The 20,431-nt window shown below is 41.9% G+C and overlaps 1 protein-coding gene across 1 annotated transcript in view; it reads right to left on the bottom strand.

The window, feature by feature from the left end:
• Positions 1–2,838: 2,838 nt before the first annotated feature.
• LOC134616143 (macrophage mannose receptor 1-like) overlaps positions 2,839–20,431 on the bottom strand; it is a 35,698-nt gene continuing 18,105 nt past the window's right edge. Inside the window, exons 14-32 of the mRNA XM_065469521.1 lie at positions 14,837–14,973; positions 14,280–14,352; positions 13,967–14,120; positions 12,896–12,934; positions 12,554–12,717; positions 12,378–12,439; positions 11,813–11,913; positions 11,407–11,552; positions 11,194–11,299; positions 10,831–10,955; positions 10,235–10,258; positions 9,810–9,912; positions 9,328–9,560; positions 7,929–8,094; positions 7,650–7,817; positions 7,452–7,571; positions 7,188–7,358; positions 6,861–6,890; positions 2,839–6,769 (exon numbers count right to left, since the gene is read on the bottom strand). Of these exons, the coding sequence (XP_065325593.1) occupies positions 6,519–6,769; positions 6,861–6,890; positions 7,188–7,358; positions 7,452–7,571; positions 7,650–7,817; positions 7,929–8,094; positions 9,328–9,560; positions 9,810–9,912; positions 10,235–10,258; positions 10,831–10,955; positions 11,194–11,299; positions 11,407–11,552; positions 11,813–11,913; positions 12,378–12,439; positions 12,554–12,717; positions 12,896–12,934; positions 13,967–14,120; positions 14,280–14,352; positions 14,837–14,973 (2,373 nt within the window). The 3' untranslated portion in view covers positions 2,839–6,518. The remainder of the gene's footprint in view (positions 6,770–6,860; positions 6,891–7,187; positions 7,359–7,451; positions 7,572–7,649; positions 7,818–7,928; positions 8,095–9,327; positions 9,561–9,809; positions 9,913–10,234; positions 10,259–10,830; positions 10,956–11,193; positions 11,300–11,406; positions 11,553–11,812; positions 11,914–12,377; positions 12,440–12,553; positions 12,718–12,895; positions 12,935–13,966; positions 14,121–14,279; positions 14,353–14,836; positions 14,974–20,431) is intronic.

A 20,431-nucleotide genomic window follows, 5' to 3' on the forward strand; every position in this document is an offset into this window, starting at 1 on the left:
GTCAGGCCTCTTCCGGGGCAAAGGGGGCCCTCGAACCTCCGGCCTCGGGGCCTGCAGCTCGGTTCACTCTGGCACAGCTGGCTGCCGGCAGAGCCGGCGGGCGCGCCAGTGCAGCCCCCTCTGGCTTCTGCTCCGTGGCTACTGGGTGACCCCTCGTCTGGGGATCTCCTCAGCCCTTCCCAGGAGGGTGGCACGGATGCCCCTCCGGTGGTACTCCTTGGGCTCTCGCACTCTGGGGTCCCTGGATGTCTGGAGCCTGGATCTCCTCCATGCCTGCTTCATGCCCTGGGGGACGGGGCTATGGCCCTCCACACCCTCTAGCAGACCGTTACATGGGGAAACCTTCTGTATACAAGCGCGCTGATCCACACGGGTGTGCACACGGGTGTTCACTGTTCGTAGACATAAACTACACCTTTCTTAGCTGCTACTTCAAAGCACATTGTGCGCTGTCTGTGCTGCACAACAACATTCAATATTTAGTATTTATTGCTGTTTACACTTAGCTAGATTAACATGATGGTGTTGTGTTTAGTATGTTGCTTTGGTTTTTTTTTTGCTTGTTTTCTCTTCTTTTTCTCTCAACAGGTGATCCAGGAGATTTTTTTTTTCTCTTTGAAAAAAATTAAAAAGAAAAAAAAAAAAAAGAAAACTCAACATTGAGTATAGCTGATAAATCAGTGTTACCTTGAGCAGAAAACACGCAATGTAAGCCTTGGCTTGCAAAGAGAGTAGAGGAATTGTCTGCATGGCTGAAGAGTGGTTTTACTAAGGCAGTGGTTCCCAAACTTTTTTTGCTGGGCCCCCCTTTGTTTTACAAGAAAATGTTCGCGCGCCCCCCCCCCCTTTCTCGCGCGCACACGCGCACACACAAACACATCCTCCAACCACACACAGCCATATTTTGCTCCATTGCGGTTTATTTCACACCTCAAACATTTAGTAAACAATTAAGCAAATACGAGTAATCTGCAATAAATTACAGGTAGTAAGAAAATAAACTACTAACTCTTTTACGCTACGTCCACACCTACACGGGTATTTTTGAAAACGCAGCTGTTTCGTCCACACGTAAACGGCGTTTCGAATCACCGAAAACGGAGATTTTTTTTAAAACTCCTTTTTTGCGTTTATGTGTGGACGAGGAATACAGAGTTCGTCACACAACGTCAAAGGTATGTGCTTTTTTCACGTCACGCTGTGCGCCATGTTATTGTTTACATGAGATGAATTGCAGAATGGCAGATAGAGACACAATACTGTTAATCTGACTGTCTGCAGGTTTTACATGCTTACATACACACACGCAGTTACTGTCCCTCCATTTAGAAAGGCAGAGGCATCACAGTGTGATTATTTTACATGTAGTTGTTTTTTTCCTGTGTAATAATATTCAACATTGCTATCAATACATTTTTCAAAAAATGCCTCTCTGTGCAAAATGGGTTTAAAAACATAAACCGCTGTGGGATACTGTTTGTCCGTGATTTGAACCGGGGGAACAAATTGTGGCAGGATCAGCCTGATATTATTTGTATCCCACTGTAACTTTACTGTATAAAGAGCTAACATCTCCAAAATTTCAGGAGTAGTTAGTCATTACAACAAGTGTTTGTAAAGTAAAAATCAAGAATGTGGGATACTGTTTGTCCGTGATTTGGAGAGCCCAGCGTGTGCTCCCCACGCAGGGAAAACCAATTCTGCAGGGGAGACCTACCTTGGCACTTGTGCAGGTGAAACCAAAGGGCAGATATGCTTCACCATATTTTCTAGTCTTTGGCTTAGAATGAAGTTGGTTTGGAAACATATTCAGCGATGCTTCATCTCCTGCTTTGCGTTTGTGTGGGTGCCCTGTGCTAGCAGTGTCCAAGCATTGGTTTTTTTTGTTTGTTTTTTTTTCCGCTTTTCATACCGCGCCCCCCCCGCAATGGCTCTGCGCCCCCCCTAGGGGGCGGGCCCCACACTTTGGGAAGGTCTGTACTAAGGTAATAGATTATTGTTTCTTTTGAAATGGTAATTTAAGCACACACAGCAAAATCTCCAGTGTTAAATTAACACTAGAGAGTGTCTATATGGGTCCACACCTCTGAGTGTTAAATATAACACTGTTGAGTGTTAAATGAACACTTTTGACAGTGTTATATTTTTAAAAGACCCCTAGTCAGTTTTGAAGATTAACAATGACTAACACTGGGCAGTGCTGATTTTGTAACACTGGAATATTTCTAACATTTTGAGTTATTTTCCAGTGTTAGGAAATAAGCACTGCCCAGTGTTAGTCATTGTTAATCTTCAAAACTGACTAGGGGTCTTTTAAAAATATAACACTGTCAAAAGTGTTCATTTAACACTCAACAGTGTTATATTTAACACTCAGAGGTGTGGACCCATATAGGCACTCTCTAGTGTTAATTTAACACTGGAGATTTTGCTGTGCACATATCTGATGACAGCCAATTATAGTTATTTATCTTGTACAGCATAGTGGCTAATTAAAAATTGAAACACTGTTTAGAGGCCCTAGTTAAGAGGAAGTGGGTAGTGGAACTCTGAGAAATGAACCCTAACGAAGAGGAAGCTATCCAAAAATTTAGCAGCTGAGAGGTCAAATTATAAACTGCTTAGTAGACAAAGTAGCTGGGTAAGAGTGAGAGTGAGAGTAAGAGAAATTTGCAGGTTTCAGCATCAAAACATTAATTGTGCCTTCATGTGAATATTATTGCCTGTTTTTTCAAACTGAATAGGTCTTACTTGCTTGTTTTATTAAGCATGAATCATGATGATATGAATACAACTTGTGTCAACTTATTGTCATGAATCACAGACAGAGAAGGCAGACAGGTTAAACAGAACAAAACTTTAATTCAGCAGGTTGAGCAAGTCCACAGCAAACAACAAAGCTACAAAAACATACAAAATCCCAAATGTTACAATGTTAGAATTTCCAAGTTGATGCAGAAACTCAGAAAAATGCTCAATACCATTTTTGATAGCTATAGCCACTACTGTGGGACAGACTGTTAATCTGCCCAGGTTGTACCTTGCCTCTAGACCACCCCCAACCCTAAACTGGATAAGCAAGTGCGAATGGTTGGATGGATAGCCACTACCTGTTGAACAGGGTAATTCAAATCACTTAATTGTTTTTGGTGTTTTGGAGAATTTTTAATGCACTTATCAAAAAAGTTTGTTTAATTGTACAAACAGCACATCCAAGATTTCTGTGCTCCAGTTAGGGTAAGTAAATCTTTTATATTTGTTTGCTAGATAATAGTAATTAGTAAATATTGCAATAAATTAGCATGTAGTGATGCCTCCATGCAGTCAATAAATGCAGCTTTTGAGATCTTACTGTCTTGTCCTAGGCATGAGAAGCACATGGCTGGCACTTTTTTGGTCTTTTGCTTTTTGTTGACATAGTTGACAGAGTATAAATGTAACTCAAACTTTAAAGTGTTTAAAAGTTTGAAAATTTAAAGTCCAAATTAAATGACTAAATTTTTTATCATCAACTTTAATTAAATAAGCAAGTCGTTAATGGATCTGAGTTACTCTTGGAATAAGCCATTAACTCAGTTTCCAGCTAGACCCAGAAACACAAAGGTGTTTCGTGGCCCAGGAAAGACTCTTTGTCATATTCTGATGTAACCCAGAGTAAAATCTGTTTTACTAGCATTTAGTAATTTCCTGCACTTATTTCCTGCCATTGAACGCATCACAAATACATGGCTTCAACCACATGACTTTGCTCAGCCAATCGGATGGCATGTAGGTCATAGTAAGCCTGTCCCGGCTTCCTCCCGTCAGATGCGTGGAGGCAAGCCAGGTGACAGAGCTGTTGCAGATGCTGATTACTGTGAGCCAGAGCCATAGTGTTGTTGTGCACTGACCAGAACGGAATTGGCCAGGTGACCCTTTTTGGGTATGAAAAAGGATGGCGAACCAATGAACGGCTAGGAGCAGGACTCATTCTGCATTTTAGCTTCCACTGGACTGGTAGGAAGCTATCAAAGACGACGCTCTGTCCCCATTTCCCAAACACACTGATTTCCACAATCATACACACCATTCCCCCCGTTTATGGACAATAGCGCTTGGACATCTCTCATGGACATTCAGATAAAACTCATGGACTTCAGTGTGGATCAGTGGTTTGGATGTTAACATGTGTTACTTATGGGGAACTGTTTTTTGTTTTTGAGAATCTATATTGCTTGGTATAAGCCATAAGCCTGAAGAATTTGCTTAGTTGTCTTTGCATCCCCACTGGGTTTTTGATTTATTGAATAGCTGCAGCAGGAATGATTATTTAAGTTTTCCTTATCTTTTCTTGTTATTTTCGGTTAAATACATGGTACCTGCAAAAGCATTTTGCGTTGTGTGTATTTATTAATTACTGCCCATCAGCTCCAGTAGCATTCCTAAATCTTCTGATTAATAATAACCATAACATTTCACTTAATACCTAGTCTGTATTAATTCATTAGCGCTTCATCAGTGTTACATTTCTTGGCGAGCCAGCCAGGAGTCGAACCTAGAATCTTCTGATTCTGGTTTTGCAACCACTGGAGTCTCTGGGTTGAGCTCTGCAAGGGACCGGCGTATCTGCGTCATCCCCTCACTGAGGACTTCTGCATAATCCCTCCCAGATAATTTGGCTATTCTTTTTAAGTCTGCCAAGCCAAGAAAGTATTTGTCTTGGAACCACTAACTTTTGATGCATAAATCTCGGATAGACTTTCAATGTGGAGTTTGTCACCTGAATCTGAAATAGATGTGTGCGGTAACAACTGAGACAAACGCGTTAAAGATAACCCTGAAGCGTACTCAGCGACAAGCATGTTATTAAATTCAGATTCTGGTGAATCTATAGTAACCTTGCGGCCTATGTCACCATACTGTTCAAGGAAATGCATAACTTCATCAACCGAATGCTCAGTTACTCCGTCAATTAAAACCGCATTTGGGATCTTAATGGCAAGCGTCTCAAAAACTTCCATTATGGGGAAAAATAAATTGGTGAGTTTGAATATATATTAATTACTAACCAAATCAGCTCCTAGCTGGCTTCCAACGTCTTAGCAATGGCTTTCTTGCTGCAACTCATTCTGTCAGACCTGCAGCTCTTCACAGTTGAAACTGAGACTTGCTTACTACGACCACTATTAAGCTGTGCTTGAAGTTGTTGTCCTGTGAGCCACCTATCACGCGAGCTGTTAACTCTCAGAAGCTTGTCCTCTGATTCAGTTGTGGCTTTGGGTCTGCCAGACCTCTTCCTGTCAGAGTTTGCCCCAGTTCCTGAGTGCCTTTTGATGGTGAAGGAAACTCTACTCACTGACACTTTGACTTTTTTTTGCAATTTTTCTGTAGGAAAATTTACATTTTTATGTGTTATGATGGTCTGTCTCTCTTCCATTGTTAATTGCCTTTTTCTTGCCACTTTTAGCAACACACTACTTTCTGCAGTACAATACTGTTCAACTGATGCTCAGTTGGTAGGTACCACAGTGTATTGCAACACTGAGACAGAAAGGGTTGTAAGTAATGCAGAAAAGTTGGAACACCTGTAGGAATTAGTAGCACCAGCTTTCAAGGCTGGGTCAACCTCCATTGCTGCAGAACAGCTTTGTCTGCTGTTCTGCAGCATTGTTGACTCATTTTGTCTTTGTTGAAAAAAGCCTTTTTGTATAATTCTGAAATGTTTATTATTTTTCAGTTTTGGTTAACCTTACCTTGTTTTCTAACCTCTGGGAGTTCATTACTTGCCTTTGTACCATTTCAAGCTATATATTGGACTTGAACAAATTTAATTGCAATAAAGAACTTGAAAAATTGGGGTGTTCTAAAACTTTTGGCCGGTAGTGTATATAGTCTGAATATTTAAGAACTGGTGATCTACTGGAATTTTCCACACAACCATCTCTAGGATTTAAAGAAAATGGTCTGAAAAAGAGAAAATATCCAGTGAGCTGCAGTTCTGTGGGTGATAATGCCTCATTGATGTAAGAGGTCAGTGGAGAATGATGATACTACTACAAGCTGACAGGAAGGCAAGAGTAACTCAAATAATTTCTGAATACATAACATGTAAAGCCTTGAAGCAGATGGACTACAGCAGTCTGTCAGCTTGCACAACAGAAGAAAAATGTTGCCTGGTCTGGTGAGTCTGAGCTCTTGTTGTGAAATTTGGATGGTATGGTTAGAATCTGATCTTAGCAACATGAAACCATGGATCCTTCCTGATTTGTCTTGATATTTCAGGTTGCTGCGTGCATATATGATTGTTGACTAGGACATGCATTAAACTCTACTTACCCTACCTTTTGTCCTAACCATAACTGAAATGACAAAAGCCAGCATTTATGTAACCTACATTCACAGAATATGATAATATGAGATGATTCGCACCTTTTATTTTCCAATAAGCCATTACTTGCTACTTCCTGCCACCTCAGCTCAAATTTTCATAACATACTAGGAAATCATATGGGCCATGCAAATGAGCCCAAATATTTAAATTACATACTGATTAAATCTCCAGTGCTCTCTTCTGCTGCATTCTCTACTAGTATACTGGTGTCAGCTTGCTCAGGCTGTGACACCTTACTGCTGAAGAAGAGCGGGTTATCGAAGGTGTTAGGGGCGGGTAACTGATGACCAAATTTCTTAAAGATGAAGACGGCAGTGACTGCCACCACTACAATTCCAGTAAAGACTAACACAACTGCTGTGGTTATATAGACACGCTGATGATGAGGTAATCCAGTATCTGTACAGAGTGAAAAAGTACATGGTAATCAGCTAAAAAACATTTGTAACAATTTTACATAAAATAAATAGATAAGAGAGGTGTTACTTACGGGCTGGTGGTGATGGCGTTGGTAGTAATACTGCAAAAGAAAAAGAAGAACAAATAAGATACTTTATAAAAAAAAAAGTAGCTCTACTTCATTTCAAAGTAAAAATAAATTGTTCAAGATTCTTGTGGAGTAAACAGGCATTTGCATTTATAAATGGGTCTGATTTTGACAGTGCACTCAAGATTCTGACCCACAAGAGTTATTCCTTTCAGCTTTTGGATTCATATGACTGTGTTATGTATGCAGTCAAAGTCTTACAACTGATTTGAATAAGCATTATGAAAAGGAAAAAAAGACAAACACTGCAATAAATAAAGATTACTTTACCTTTTCGTGTCTTGCAGATGTAAGGTCTTCGAACCCACATTTCCATATCCTTCCATGTCCCATCTGATGTACTAATCTCTCCTGTGCGCAATCCAAAGCTCATACTAAAAGGTTGACCTTCAGCCCAGTTAGTGTAACCCATGGCTGTTCTGTCCAACCAGAGCCATTCCGCTGCAGGCAAATAGACAAAAAAAGAGATGTAAAAATGTAATTTTCTTTTCCAAAATAATATTTTTAAAGAACATAGCAAAAATAATAAATCACCTTTGTATTGTTTTTTAAACAGGCCAATCCAAAAAGCTGTGTAGCTATCTTGAAAAGTTCTCAGGTTAATTTCTAGAAATTTTTGCTCAGATGAATCTTCAATGCTGGGAAGCATTCCACCTTAACAAAACAAATCAGTTGTTAATGAAAACTATAGCAGTTTATTGCATAAAAGTATCTTTCACATAGATTGCCTACCATGTGCTACACAGGTGGTAGATGCTTCTTGCCAGTGTTTTTGCTCTGTAATAAAAATATAACAATAACCCCTGAATGGTAACCAGATATAGTTGTTGCTTTCTATTGTTGCCTCTGGGTCTTGAGGGCAATCTCCTGGAAAAACAGTCGACTCTGTTGGCAGCATATCTGTGAATGAGACAATGTCAATGGGATCAATTAATTACATCTTTTAAAACTTTGAAAGATGTTGTTGTGGCAACAAACTGTGTGTGTGTGTGTGTGTGTGTTTGGTCGTACCTGTAGACTTCATGCAAACACTCATTAGTGTCTCATTACAGTGAGCGGTTTTCCATTTTCCATCCACATCCATGTATACACAACTTCTGTCCTTTCTTGGTTCATTTGTACCCCATCGACTAAATATTAAATGCCATCCATCAACATATCTGAAAGAACCATTGATCTGAAGTAAAGATGAATGAGACAGAAGTTACCGATATTTTCTGATTTTCAGGAATATCTGCCTTAGTAAGCATAACTGCATGGAGGGTATAACAGTCAATAAAAAGAGTTTTCTTTCTGTTAATACAGTTGAATTAAACTAACACGATAATCTTTACTGTTTAAAAAATCCTACAGAGGTTGCATAGGTAGTCCAGCTCCTTCAGCATGGCACATCAATATGTGCCATTTCCAGAAGGTTTGCTGTGTCTTCCAGCTCAGTCTCAAGAGCACGGAGGAGAGTCCAAAGAGACATGCAGTTACTCTAGGAGAGCTTGACAGCTCTACATTTTTTTAAAACAAGTTTTTTCAGAAAGATGCAGTGTTTGGACACTTTAGAAAAATGTTTTTTCACTTCACCTTGGTTGTCTTCATTCTCTACCTATGTGTTGTCCACTGTGTTACATAAGAGGTGCTGTTGCTCAACATGCCTTCCTCCCACAGAGCATCTCCCTGCTGAAGCAGGGATGCTGCACTGCCACACTGCTTATTTAATGAATGCCGTATTTAAGAGTGTTCTTGAGTTTGTTGGTGTTATGTGCAACTGCTTCTTTACATCACATTTATTGGTACCTTCTTTAAATGTAGTCAAGTTAGCCAGTGCTTTATAACAGTCAGCCATTTCAACCATGATTGAGAGTACAGAATGTAAACACACAGCAACTTCAAATGTGTTTGCCTAATGCTGGAAGATTTATTGTCAAAAGGGACAGCTAGATTTAGCTGACATTAGGTAACAGGTTAATACTGGTCACTATTACCATAACGGACTATTATTGCGGCCAATAAACTGAAAACCATCCCATTGGTGTGGTGCATTTCTATCTAGAAGGGAATCACAACATTAGCTAGCTCTAGACTTTTAATAAGAAATGGCAGCTGAGGCTGGCTCCATCCTCCAACAACCCTATATTGGATAATCAGAAGAGGATGGATGACAATCTCAGTTCAAATTTATCATGCAAAAATTGTGCTGGATAAATAACTGAATGAGTGGATAAATAACTGGACCAGTATATTTATCCATCAATGACAATTTCATTTTCATAATTACAGATTATTTAGTTAGATAAAATCTTTGTTGGAACAATTTATTGTACCCATAAGTAAGTTTTAGAATTTTTACCAGAGTCAGTTTCAAACTGGTTGACCTATTATTGAGCCATGTACTTTTTATATGTTTTTATAAGTTTACCTGTACTTTGTGTAATCCAAACCAAAGAGGAGCCTTGAGATTCAGTGCCATGAGCTCAACATAAGCTTGTGTCCACTCATTCCTCAGGCTAGCTAGGAGGGCATCATCATTTTTACAGTACTCTGCAGCTTTATCCCAATTCATTTGTTGAGGAACAACCTTAATGGAGTCATTAAGTATTTTCATGTAGTTAGTAGAAATTGTTGGTTCTGGAGAATCTGGGCGAGATGTGTCTGTTTAGGATAAGAACAGAAACAATTGTATTTTTTTTTACATAACAAACCCCTCTACGGTACTCTTAAACCTATTAGAGCTATTGTCAATGCGGAATCATATTCTTGATCATAGATTTTATATATCACTTATAGATATTAATTTTAGGACTAAAAAAATCAAAACATTTTTTTAGTTGTTTTAGAGAGTCTGATGGAGCTGCAGCTGAAGTTGGGTGGCAACAGGCCTGGGGGTAGAAATGGACTCACCAAGATTTCGATGACAGATAAATCCATTGGTGTCATTGCATGACTTTTGAGTCCATTTCCCAATACCAACCAAAGGCTTGGTATTGATCACAAAACAGTTTCTCTGTGGAAACAGAGTTGGGTCAACAGAATGATGCTATGTGGTGACACAGGGTATTTACATATACTTCCACATACAATATACTTTATTATTGGTTACTGTCTAATCATCGGAGCAGATTATACTAGGAAAGCTTTCTTTCTTATTTTATTGAAACATGCAAACATTTGAGTGGCCTTGCATAATATATGGCTATATAGATAACAGATAAATAATTAAATAGTAGTTCTGTCACTGTAGAACATGTAAAATACAACAAAAATTGTAAACTGTCATGCCATAAAGTGTCACTGCACTTTACATATAACTTTTAAAAACTACTTACCGGTTGATCGTACCAATACATGTACTGCAATGTAAACACAAATATTTAAAATATTTATACAAGAATATACAGTTATAGATTATTTCTAAGTATCTGACCCTTCACAATAGGTAATATGGACTATATCTACATGGTGCAAGTACACTGCTCAAAAAATTAAAGAAACACTTTTTAACCAAAGTATAGCATCGAGTCAGTTAAAGTTCTGGGATACTGATCATTTAATAAGCAGAGAAGGCTGTTGGTTTCAGCTGATTTGCTTTTAATAACATTATCAACAGGTGCACTAGTGAGACAACAGTGAGAAACACCATCCAAAACAGGAATGGTTTACCCTCACATTTTTTCCCTGCTCATCTTTCTGTATGGTTTTTCACTAGCTTTGTCATTGGCTAGAGTTCGTGTCACTGCTGGTAGCATGAGGCCTGGACCCTACAGAGGTTGCACAGGTAGTTCTGTGCAGCCATATTGTTATGGTTGTTCACTTTTAAAGAGTATGATGTTTTCTCAGAAAGAGAAACACAATAATTTATTATTATAATTCATTCATTAAATTATTCATTATTTAATGTACATATTTATATTATACCACTTACATTATCATCCAAATTGATATATGACTTTGGTTGTCCATCAGTCCAGTAAGTTTTCCACTCTGACTGAAATAAACCAATCCACAAGTCTGTAGTAGGTGCATCAGCCATTTGAGACAGTAGAAACACTGAAGATGTAGACAGATTTATGGTTCAGATATTTTCTTGCAAAAGTGTACCGTGGCATCAGTTCTAACTTGTAGGTATGCCAGAACTACACAACAACAGAAATTCAGTGGTAATTTTAGCTACTAAGAACAGATATCTACAAAGACAGTAACACTGTCTTTGTAGATATGGACCACACAAGAGAAGAAGTTCACAAGATCTAAATACATATTTGAATAAAATGAAAATGAAACAAACCTTCCACCTGTCTTGAAGTAATAGATGCCAATTGTCCACCTTTTTGTTTGCATTTTTCCCTTGCATCTTGCCATGTTAAATTCTGATTGTCAATAATGCTATAACACTAAAATTGAAACATGAAAAAGATCAGTATAGTGTCCTAATCACTAATAACATATCCCTTCAACAGTAAAAAATAGAAAAATTAAAAGACATGAAAAGACATCTGACCTTAGAGTTAAATTTTTTCCAGGGGGGTGGACATCCACCTTTTGGGGACACTGTAGGCACTGCAGCAGTGGTGTTTGTGGGTGGTGAGCTGCTGCGCTTACAGAAGGACATATACTCTAGCCCACAGTTGGAGTCATGCCAGAATCCTGCAAGCCATTTGAGTATAGTAAATTAATCATATAATCAACTTGAATGATTGATTTTAAAAAAATCTATCTTTAATCAGTTTTGATATCACATAAGCCAGCTTTCAGTTCTTGTAGTTTATGTAATAAGCAGAATCATGATCAGAATACATGGTTGTAGAGGTGCTCTAAAAAAAATCTCTATGGGCTATTCTTGTTAGTCTGCAGGCCAACAAACAAAGCTGCATGAATGGCTATACCTATTATTTCGGAACACTTACCGTTATGATATGTCATGACAGCACAGTTTTCATCAAAGTTCTTGAATTCAGGTTGATTTTCATCCCACCTTTGAAACAACACTTGAGAACCATCCATCCACCTTAATGTAAAAAGACACATGGTTTAAATATGTCTGTAAAAACTTATATTACCAACACAGTCACATACTGGTTTAGGTAAAAATACTCTTGGCCTTCTTCCTTTTGGTCACAGTTTTTTGGTTTTAGCTATAGCACCTGAATTAAGTTGGTAAGAAAGACTGCAAACTGGAATAGTAACTCATAAATTTTACAAATATTAATTTAAAGTAAGTTAAAGATCACAAATAGAAATGCAAATGAATCATGATTTACGGTTAATATGTATTCAGGTAGTTAATAGGTAATTTTGTCTCCATACACTACCCATCAGATTTTAAATCAAACAATCAAGATATGATTAATAACATTAAAACTGGTATTCTCGTATATCCGGCATGCTGCCTTACACTATTTTAAACATGGTGTTACATAAATTTAAGTTAATTGTGTTGCATTTACATTTTTTAACTGAATTCATACTCACTGAAATGTTCCATCAAGATCTACAGATAGGCCAATCCAAGAATTCCGATAACCTCTTGAAATCTGCACAAAAACATGGATACATAGGAAAACTGTCTGTATGGATGCTTCAGTTTGTGCAATTATACCTTAATTACCCATTACCTTGGTAAATCTTTTACAAATGCCATTGCTCACCTGTTTCCATAAAAATATCCTTTCTGCTTCACTGTTGATAGATACCAGGTCACCATGCCTCTGTCTGCAAAAGGTACGAGCGTCCTCCATGGCTATCTCGTTTTCATTAATGTAATACTGAGCCCCATTCCATTCTAGCCACCCATCAGAGGTCGTGTTATACTCTGAGAATAGATAAGAAATGTGCATGTGTGTGGTTCTCTGGTTAAATTTAGGAAACAAGTACTATGTTAGAACCCCTATGTGTCAGCATAGTATGCCTTATGGCCTGGTAATCATAATAGAAAGTCAAAATTCATGTAAAGATGCTGACTGCCAATGTGGTCATATTCCTCAACATACCAGGGGTGACAGGGTCTGGAGCTGGCTTTGGGGTGACTCCTGTAAAGGAATAAAAATAAAAAATAGTGTTGAGTTACTACACTCAAAAAAATCTGTTGTTGGATGAACACATTTTAATCATGGCACCTATTTCCACGTGATTTAACCAAGTACAATAACCCATTTTTGACCATGTCAAACCAACACATTTGGCATTTGGTGGTTAGATTACGTTGGATCAATGTAGTATACTTACATTGACTTGAAGTGATTTATTTAAATATGTAGAGTGAAATTTGTTTTAATTCATGCTACACAAGTTAAAAACTTTAGGAAAACACAATGAAATCTTGTTGTTTGAACAACTACTTTGTTAGTCAAGGCAATTACTGCTAGTCTTGCTTAATGAACCAATATGGGGGTTGATGATTTCATAGAGACAAACAATCATTTGCACTTACATTCATGGGTAATTTAGAATCACCAATTAACCTAATTCTAATTACACACTGCAAACCAGACAGATTGTGGATTTGAACCCAGGCCCTTCTTGCTGTGAGGCAACAGCACTAACCATCACGCCACCAAGCTGTCAACCCAGGCTCAACAAAACTGAGAAAGCTATGATTACAAGGCTTGATGCAGAATATTCTGTGTATTTTTGTCCTTGACAGATTAAACCACAATAAATAGCGATAGCATACACATAGTGTGGGTGTAGTTGTTTGCCTCTTAAAACTCCAGCGATTTTCCTACAGTTTGACATCTAATGTGATCTTGTGAATTTTGTGAGTCCAGGTAACTAACCACTCTTATTAGATTGTATCATGTCATCTCAACAAGAACAAATTAAGTTGCTGATTTTCATGCAGATGCTACATGATTTAATTATGTTCACCATAGAAACATGAAATTATTTAGTTCAAATTACAAGTTTGAATCTTGTACATGTAACAACCACCAAATTTCATTTTTTTGAGTGTAGTGACCACTTCCAGCTTGACATTGTGAGAATACATGAGGCAGACAACAATAAACGCCCAGTTCAAAAAAATGTTACAAAAGGATTTTATAACTGTGACTGTGCTTTACCTGCATGGATCTGACAAGTCCAGCCATTGTACTTCTCACATTGCACATCACTCCAAAATGAAGTTCTATCCCAATGCCCGCGTTCCATTTCAACACACAATTCAGCGTCATTTTTATTGTTTGGTTCTCCATCTTTCCACTCTTGGAAGTTTACCTTTATACAAAAATAAGATAATTATGAATAGTAGTAGTAGTATTTGTAGCAGTATTAATAGTAGCTGTAACATTATTAATGTTAATAATTATCATCTTGATCGTTATCATCATTTAGGTTACATAAACCATTGTAGAGAGTTAAATACTGTAAACTCACCGGGGATCCATCACTCCATACATAACCTGTGTCTGGGTCAGGAGCACTAAGTCCAATCCAGTATTGAGTGAACCTATAATGGACAAATGTATGTTCTAAATTTTAATACTTATACAGAACGCACTGCTTAAGTGTGATAAGGATCTATGACTTCCAATAATGTATGACTTAGGCTGGTTTCTTCTATGTCTCTTCTGTGTTGTCATCAAATAAGAAATTGATGGTGAAGCACACATTTCCTCTATTTTCTAACAGTGTGAGAAAGCCCCAGTATTAAACATAAAAACGAGGATTGCTAGGAAGGCAAATTAAATTAGTTTTACAGCAAAGAGTTGATTTAGCACTCCATGGAGGAATGGAACATTGTCCTACTCGCCACAAATATGACCATCATTGAACAATCAATGGAGGATGAAAAGGGGATGGCTTCTACATCAGTAATTCAATTGCATTAAAAATACAGTATTTTTATATTTACAATCTTTTGTAATGATAAAAATCTTTACAAAATACTTTCATCTTATGTAGCTCTGATTGTAGACCAGAAAATACTATACCAATGATGGTAGCTGTAACTGTGTGTCTGTAGTAAATCAGCACTGCTGTGAATGCTGACAAGGTCTCCTCCAATGGCTCTGCAGTAATCTCTAGACTCGTACCAGGTCTTTCTCTTTTCTGAAGCCTCCGGAAAGATCTATAAACAAAATACAAGAAATTGAATTGTGATCTAAAGCTTTGATAATATTTCTACATTTAGAACTACATACTAAACTTTTTATATCATTCTTATTATGAATAAGATCACAGAATAATCATATCCTTCTACAACAGAAAAGATTATTAGATGGGAAATGACAGAAACCCTTGTGCAGAAATGATCAGAAATCACTAATAAAAAGGAAAGTCAATTTTTTTAGTAAAAAGTCACAACTGTCACAGATATTATGAAACTGATGGGCCACACACTCAAAATAAAATGAACATATTTGTCCTCTGCTTATCCATCTAGACTTTTTTGGTGGGGTTTTTTTTTGGCCAGTTTTGAAGTTAGCTCTGCAAACCAAAAGGTGATATTGTGGTGGACCACTAGAGGGCTCCACTCACACCCAGCGTTGAGGAAGTGTGTTGCTGTGTTTTGTGGCGCGATGTGTTCAGTTGATGTGTGGAGAGGAATAAAGAAGGCGTGAGAACTAAGAGCTCCGTGTCGTCCATGCTTACCTCCGCATTGGTGACGCCTGACTCGAGCATGCTATGGGCCGAGGATAACGCAGACTCTGCTATGGATGCATCAGCGGCCGCCGGTCCTCTGCCTCCTGCAACAGCTACGTTTGCTGTGGCGCTAAAACTGCCGGACTTTTGGCTTCACGATCCCCCGTCGTGGTTCATGCACGTGGAGGCTCAGTTCGCCCTTCGCGGCATCTCGGCTGACGACACAAAGTATCACCATGTGGTGGCCTCGCTCGACCCGCTGGCCACCCGTCGCGCGATGACCCTCCTCCGGGACCCACTTACCCAAGGGAAATACGCCGCCCTTAAAGAGCTGCTTCTTCGGCGCTATGCCCTCTCCGACGCAGAATGAGCCGAAAAGCTCCTCACCCTGTCAGGCTTGGATGGACGGTACGGCTCTCGAGCTCATGGAGACATGCTGTCGTTGCTCGGGCCGGATGACGGGGGATTCTTCTTCGCCCACCTCTTCCTCCGCCAACTGCCGGCTGCCGTGAGAGCTGTCCTCGCCAACTCCCCGCTTCTGGCTGCGAAGGATTATCGCTCCCTGGCTGAAGAAGCGGATCACATTCTTCTGGCTAGTCGCCTTTCGACGTTCACGTCCTGGCTACGGCCCCTTGGGCGGCACCTTCCACGCCTCCACCTGCCTCCCCCTGCCTCCCCTGGAGCATCCGCCCCTTTGCTGACGGCAGGGATTGCTACACGCCGGCACCGCGGAAAGAGCATCTGTTTCTACCATCAGCGTTTTGGCGCCAGAGCGCGTCACTGCCTGCCGCCTTGCGCTTTCACGGCCCAGGGAAACGGACCCGCCAGCGTGCCGTAGCAGCCGCGACCGCTGGCAATACAGAAAGGCTGCTCTTCATAGAGGACTCGCGCTCCGGGAGACGTTTTCTCGTGGACTCCGGCTCCCAGAAGAGCCTCCTTCCCCCGACTGCTGCCGACAGACTAGCAGCGAACTGCGGGCCGCAGCTCATTGCAGCTAATGGCTCTCCCATTAACTGCAATCTCTTCTGGATTTCCTCGGGCACCGCATTTCCGCTGAGGGTGTGGTTCCGTTGTCCGACAGAGTCCAGGCCATTTCGGTTTTTCCGCGTCCCACGTAGGTTAAAGCGTTGCAGGAGTTCTTGGGGATGATCAGTTTTTACAACCGCTTTCTCCCCAGACCTGCCCACCTGCTACAGCCGCTCTATGCTGCCTTAAAAGGTAAAACAGCCAAAGATCCTGTTGACTGGCTGCCGGAACGCATCCAGGCGTTTTCCGCAGCCAAGTCTGCGCTGGCTGACACCGCCCTGCTGGCCCACCCGTTTCTGTCGGCGGAGATTGCGTTGACCACCGACGCATCCGACGTGGCAGTGGGTGCCATGTTGGAACAGCGGGTTTCAGGTCTCTGGCAACCGCTTGCCTTTTTCAGTCGTACGCTCCGGGATGCCGAACGCAAGTACAGTGTTTTCGACAGGGAGTTGCTGGCCCTGCACCTCACGACACGACATTTTCGTTTTTTCCTCGAGGGTTGCAACTTTACTGTGTACGTTGACCACAAACCTTTGACGTTTGCCATGTCCAAGGTCTCTGACCCATGGAGCGCACATCAGCAGCCACAGACATTCAGCATGTGGCTAGTAAGTCCAATCACGTCGCTGACTGTCTCTCACGCGTGTTGGTTTCTCCAGTGTATGTCGGCGTCGACTACGCTGCCATGGCCACTGAGCAACGTGCTGACCTGGATCTGTTTAAGATGGCGCCGAGTATGGCAGCCTCGTCGCGAGCTCCCCCAAGCAACAGCTGTTTTTTGTGTTTAATTTTACTTTTTCTTTATTTTTTCACGAGTAGCACATGTCTCCTTGTGTACGACCGACAAACCTTACTGGACATAAAAGATGGACTTTCTCATCACTTTCCGGAGTTCAAGTTTTGCAACACGGACCCTCCGTTTGCAGACCCCCCATTCATCTCACCTGAGACGCCTTTGTTCTGGGCCCGTGGAGGCCGCAAACGCCGACGCAGAGGGAGAAGATCTGGCGTTCTGGTTCGACTGAGACGGCGCACTAACAGACCACCGTTACCCAGTTTATTACTGGCTAATGTGCAGTCGCTGGAGAACAAGCTGTGCGAGCTTCGGGCACGGATCTCATTCCAGCGAGAGATGCGGGACTGCTGCGTGATCTGCCTCACAGAAACCTGGCTATCGGACAAGGTACCGGACTCCGCAATACAACTACCGGGGTTCTCTGTGCACCGCGCGGACAGGTCACAGGAGCTTACTGGGAAAAGCAGAGGCGGTGGTGTATGTTTCATGATCAACAACAGCTGGTGTGATTATGCGAACGTGCACCCGGTCAAATCTTTCTGCTCACCGGACCTGGAGTACCTGATGATTAAGTGCCGGCCATTCTGGCTACCGAGGGAATTCACAGCAGTGATTATTACGGCGGTTTACATTCCCCCACAAGCCGACACTGACCGAGCACTCAGGGAACTGTACAGCGCGATCAGCAGTGAGGAAACCGCACACCCAGAGGCGGCGTTTATCACGACCGGGGACTTTAATAAGGGTAACCTGAAGAAAGTCTCACAAAAACTACACCAACACATCCATTTCAGCACTCGTGGAGACCGGCTTCTTGACCACTGCTACACCTCTTTCCGGGATGCATACAAAGCCCTCCCCCGCGCCCCATTCGGCCAATCAGATCACCGCTCCATCCTGCTCCTGCCCGCCTACAGGCAGAAGCTGAAACAGGAAGCTCCAACCCTGAGGGCGGTGCACCGTTGGTCGGACCAATCGGAGTCTACGCTGCGGGACTGTTTTGATCACGCGGACTGGGAAATGTTTCACGTGGCTGCTAAAGACATTGATGAGTACACAGACTCAGTCTGCGGATTTATCAGAAAATGCGTGGAAGATGTCGTCCCATCCAGAACAGTTAAATCCTTCCCAAATCAAAAACCCTGGATTAACGGAGATGTTCGCACAGCACTGGCGGCACGGAGCACCGCTTTTGCCTCCGCGAACACATCGGACTACAAACACGCACATTACCAACTCCGGAAGACGATCAAAGCAGCCAAACGTGAGTACAGGGACAAGGTGGAGCAACATTTTGACAACCCTCGGAGTATGTGGCAGGGACTAAACACGATCACAGACTTTAGAGGGAAAACCAGCACACCGCAGACCACGGCCTCTCTGTGTGAGGATCTAAACGTATTCTACGCTAGATTCGACACAGCGAACACCACGAGACCGGACAGTGTGCGCACCGCGGATGACGTCAGTGCGCACACTGTGTCTGAGGAGGATGTGCGGAAGTGCTTCAGGAGGGTGAACGCACGCAAAGCTACTGGTCCGGACGGGATTCCCGGCCGCGTCCTCAAGTCATGCGCGGCTCAGCTGGCTGGAGTGTTTACACACATCTTCAACCTTTCCCTCTCTCTGTCTGTAGTCCCAGCCTGCTTCAAAATGGCCACCATCGTCCCTGTACCCAAATCCTCCACCATCTCCTCATTGAACGACTGGCGACCCGTAGCCCTGACCCCCATCGTGAGCAAATGCTTCGAGAAGCTGGTCAGGGACTTCATCTGCTCTGCACTACCCGACTCACTGGACCCTCTACAGTTCGCATACCGCCACAACAGGTCCACTGATGATGCCATAGCCCTGACATTCCATGCTGCCCTGTCACACCTGGAGAAGAGAGACACGTATGTGAGAATGCTGTTTGTAGATTACAGCTCAGCATTCAACACCATCGTTCCCTCGAAGCTGGACAGGAAACTGCAGGATCTAGGACTGAGCAGCTCCCTCGGCAGCTGGATCCTTAACTTCCTGTCTGACAGACGCCAAGTGGTCAGACTGGGCAGCACCACCTTATCCCCCATCACACTGAACACTGGTGCTCCACAGGGGTGTGTACTGAGCCCTCTCCTGTACTCACTCTACACCTACGACTGCACGGCCACTAGAAACTCCAAAATCATTGTGAAGTTTGCGGACGACACTACAGTGGTGGGTCTTATTACCAACGGTGATGAGACGGCCTACAGGGAGGAGGTCAGCGCCCTGACCCACTGGTGTCAAGACAACCATCTCACCCTCAACGTCGCAAAGACAAAGGAGTTGATAGTGGACTTCCGGAGGTGCAGAGGAGTACACAACCCCATCACCATCAACGGCGCCACTGTGGAGAGAGTGAGCAGCTTCCGCTTCCTTGGTGTACATCTGGCTGAGGATCTTACGTGGTCAGTACACATAAACAAAACAGTGAAGAAGGCGCAGCAGCGCCTCTTCTTTCTCAGGAGACTGAAAAGATTCGGCATGAGCCCCCGCATCCTCAGGACCTTCTATCGCTGTGCCATTGAGAGCATCCTCACTGGATGCATCACCACCTGGTACGGCAACAGCACCGCTCACAACCGCAAAGCTCTCCAGAGAGTAGTGCGGTGTGCTGAATGGATAATTGGAGGTGAGCTTCCCTCCCTCCAAGACATCTACAGGAAGCGGTGCCTGAGGAAAGCGGGGAGGATCATCAAGGACTCCAGTCACCCCAGCCATAAACTGTTCAGACTACTACCATCAGGAAGGAGGTTCTGCAGCATCCGGTCCCGTACCAGCAGACTGAGAGACAGCTTTTTCCATCAGGCCATCAGACTGCTGAACACTTCATAGACACCTCACCCTCACTACTGGAACTTCAACATTATGCACTCCATACTGTATATAAATACCACTGTTTTGCACATACCAACCTCTGTATATTTTATATATCTTATTTTATTGTTTACTTTATTTCATTTGTAAAACATGTATATACATACTATATACACACTCAAACACACACACGTAGAAAAACATATTTAGTATACACATTCAGTAATGTATATACCTTTACATATTGTACATATATCTATTACTTTTTAGATTAGCCATT

Source organism: Pelmatolapia mariae, linkage group LG18 (assembly GCF_036321145.2).
Source record: "Pelmatolapia mariae isolate MD_Pm_ZW linkage group LG18, Pm_UMD_F_2, whole genome shotgun sequence".
NCBI lineage: Eukaryota > Metazoa > Chordata > Actinopteri > Cichliformes > Cichlidae > Pelmatolapia > Pelmatolapia mariae.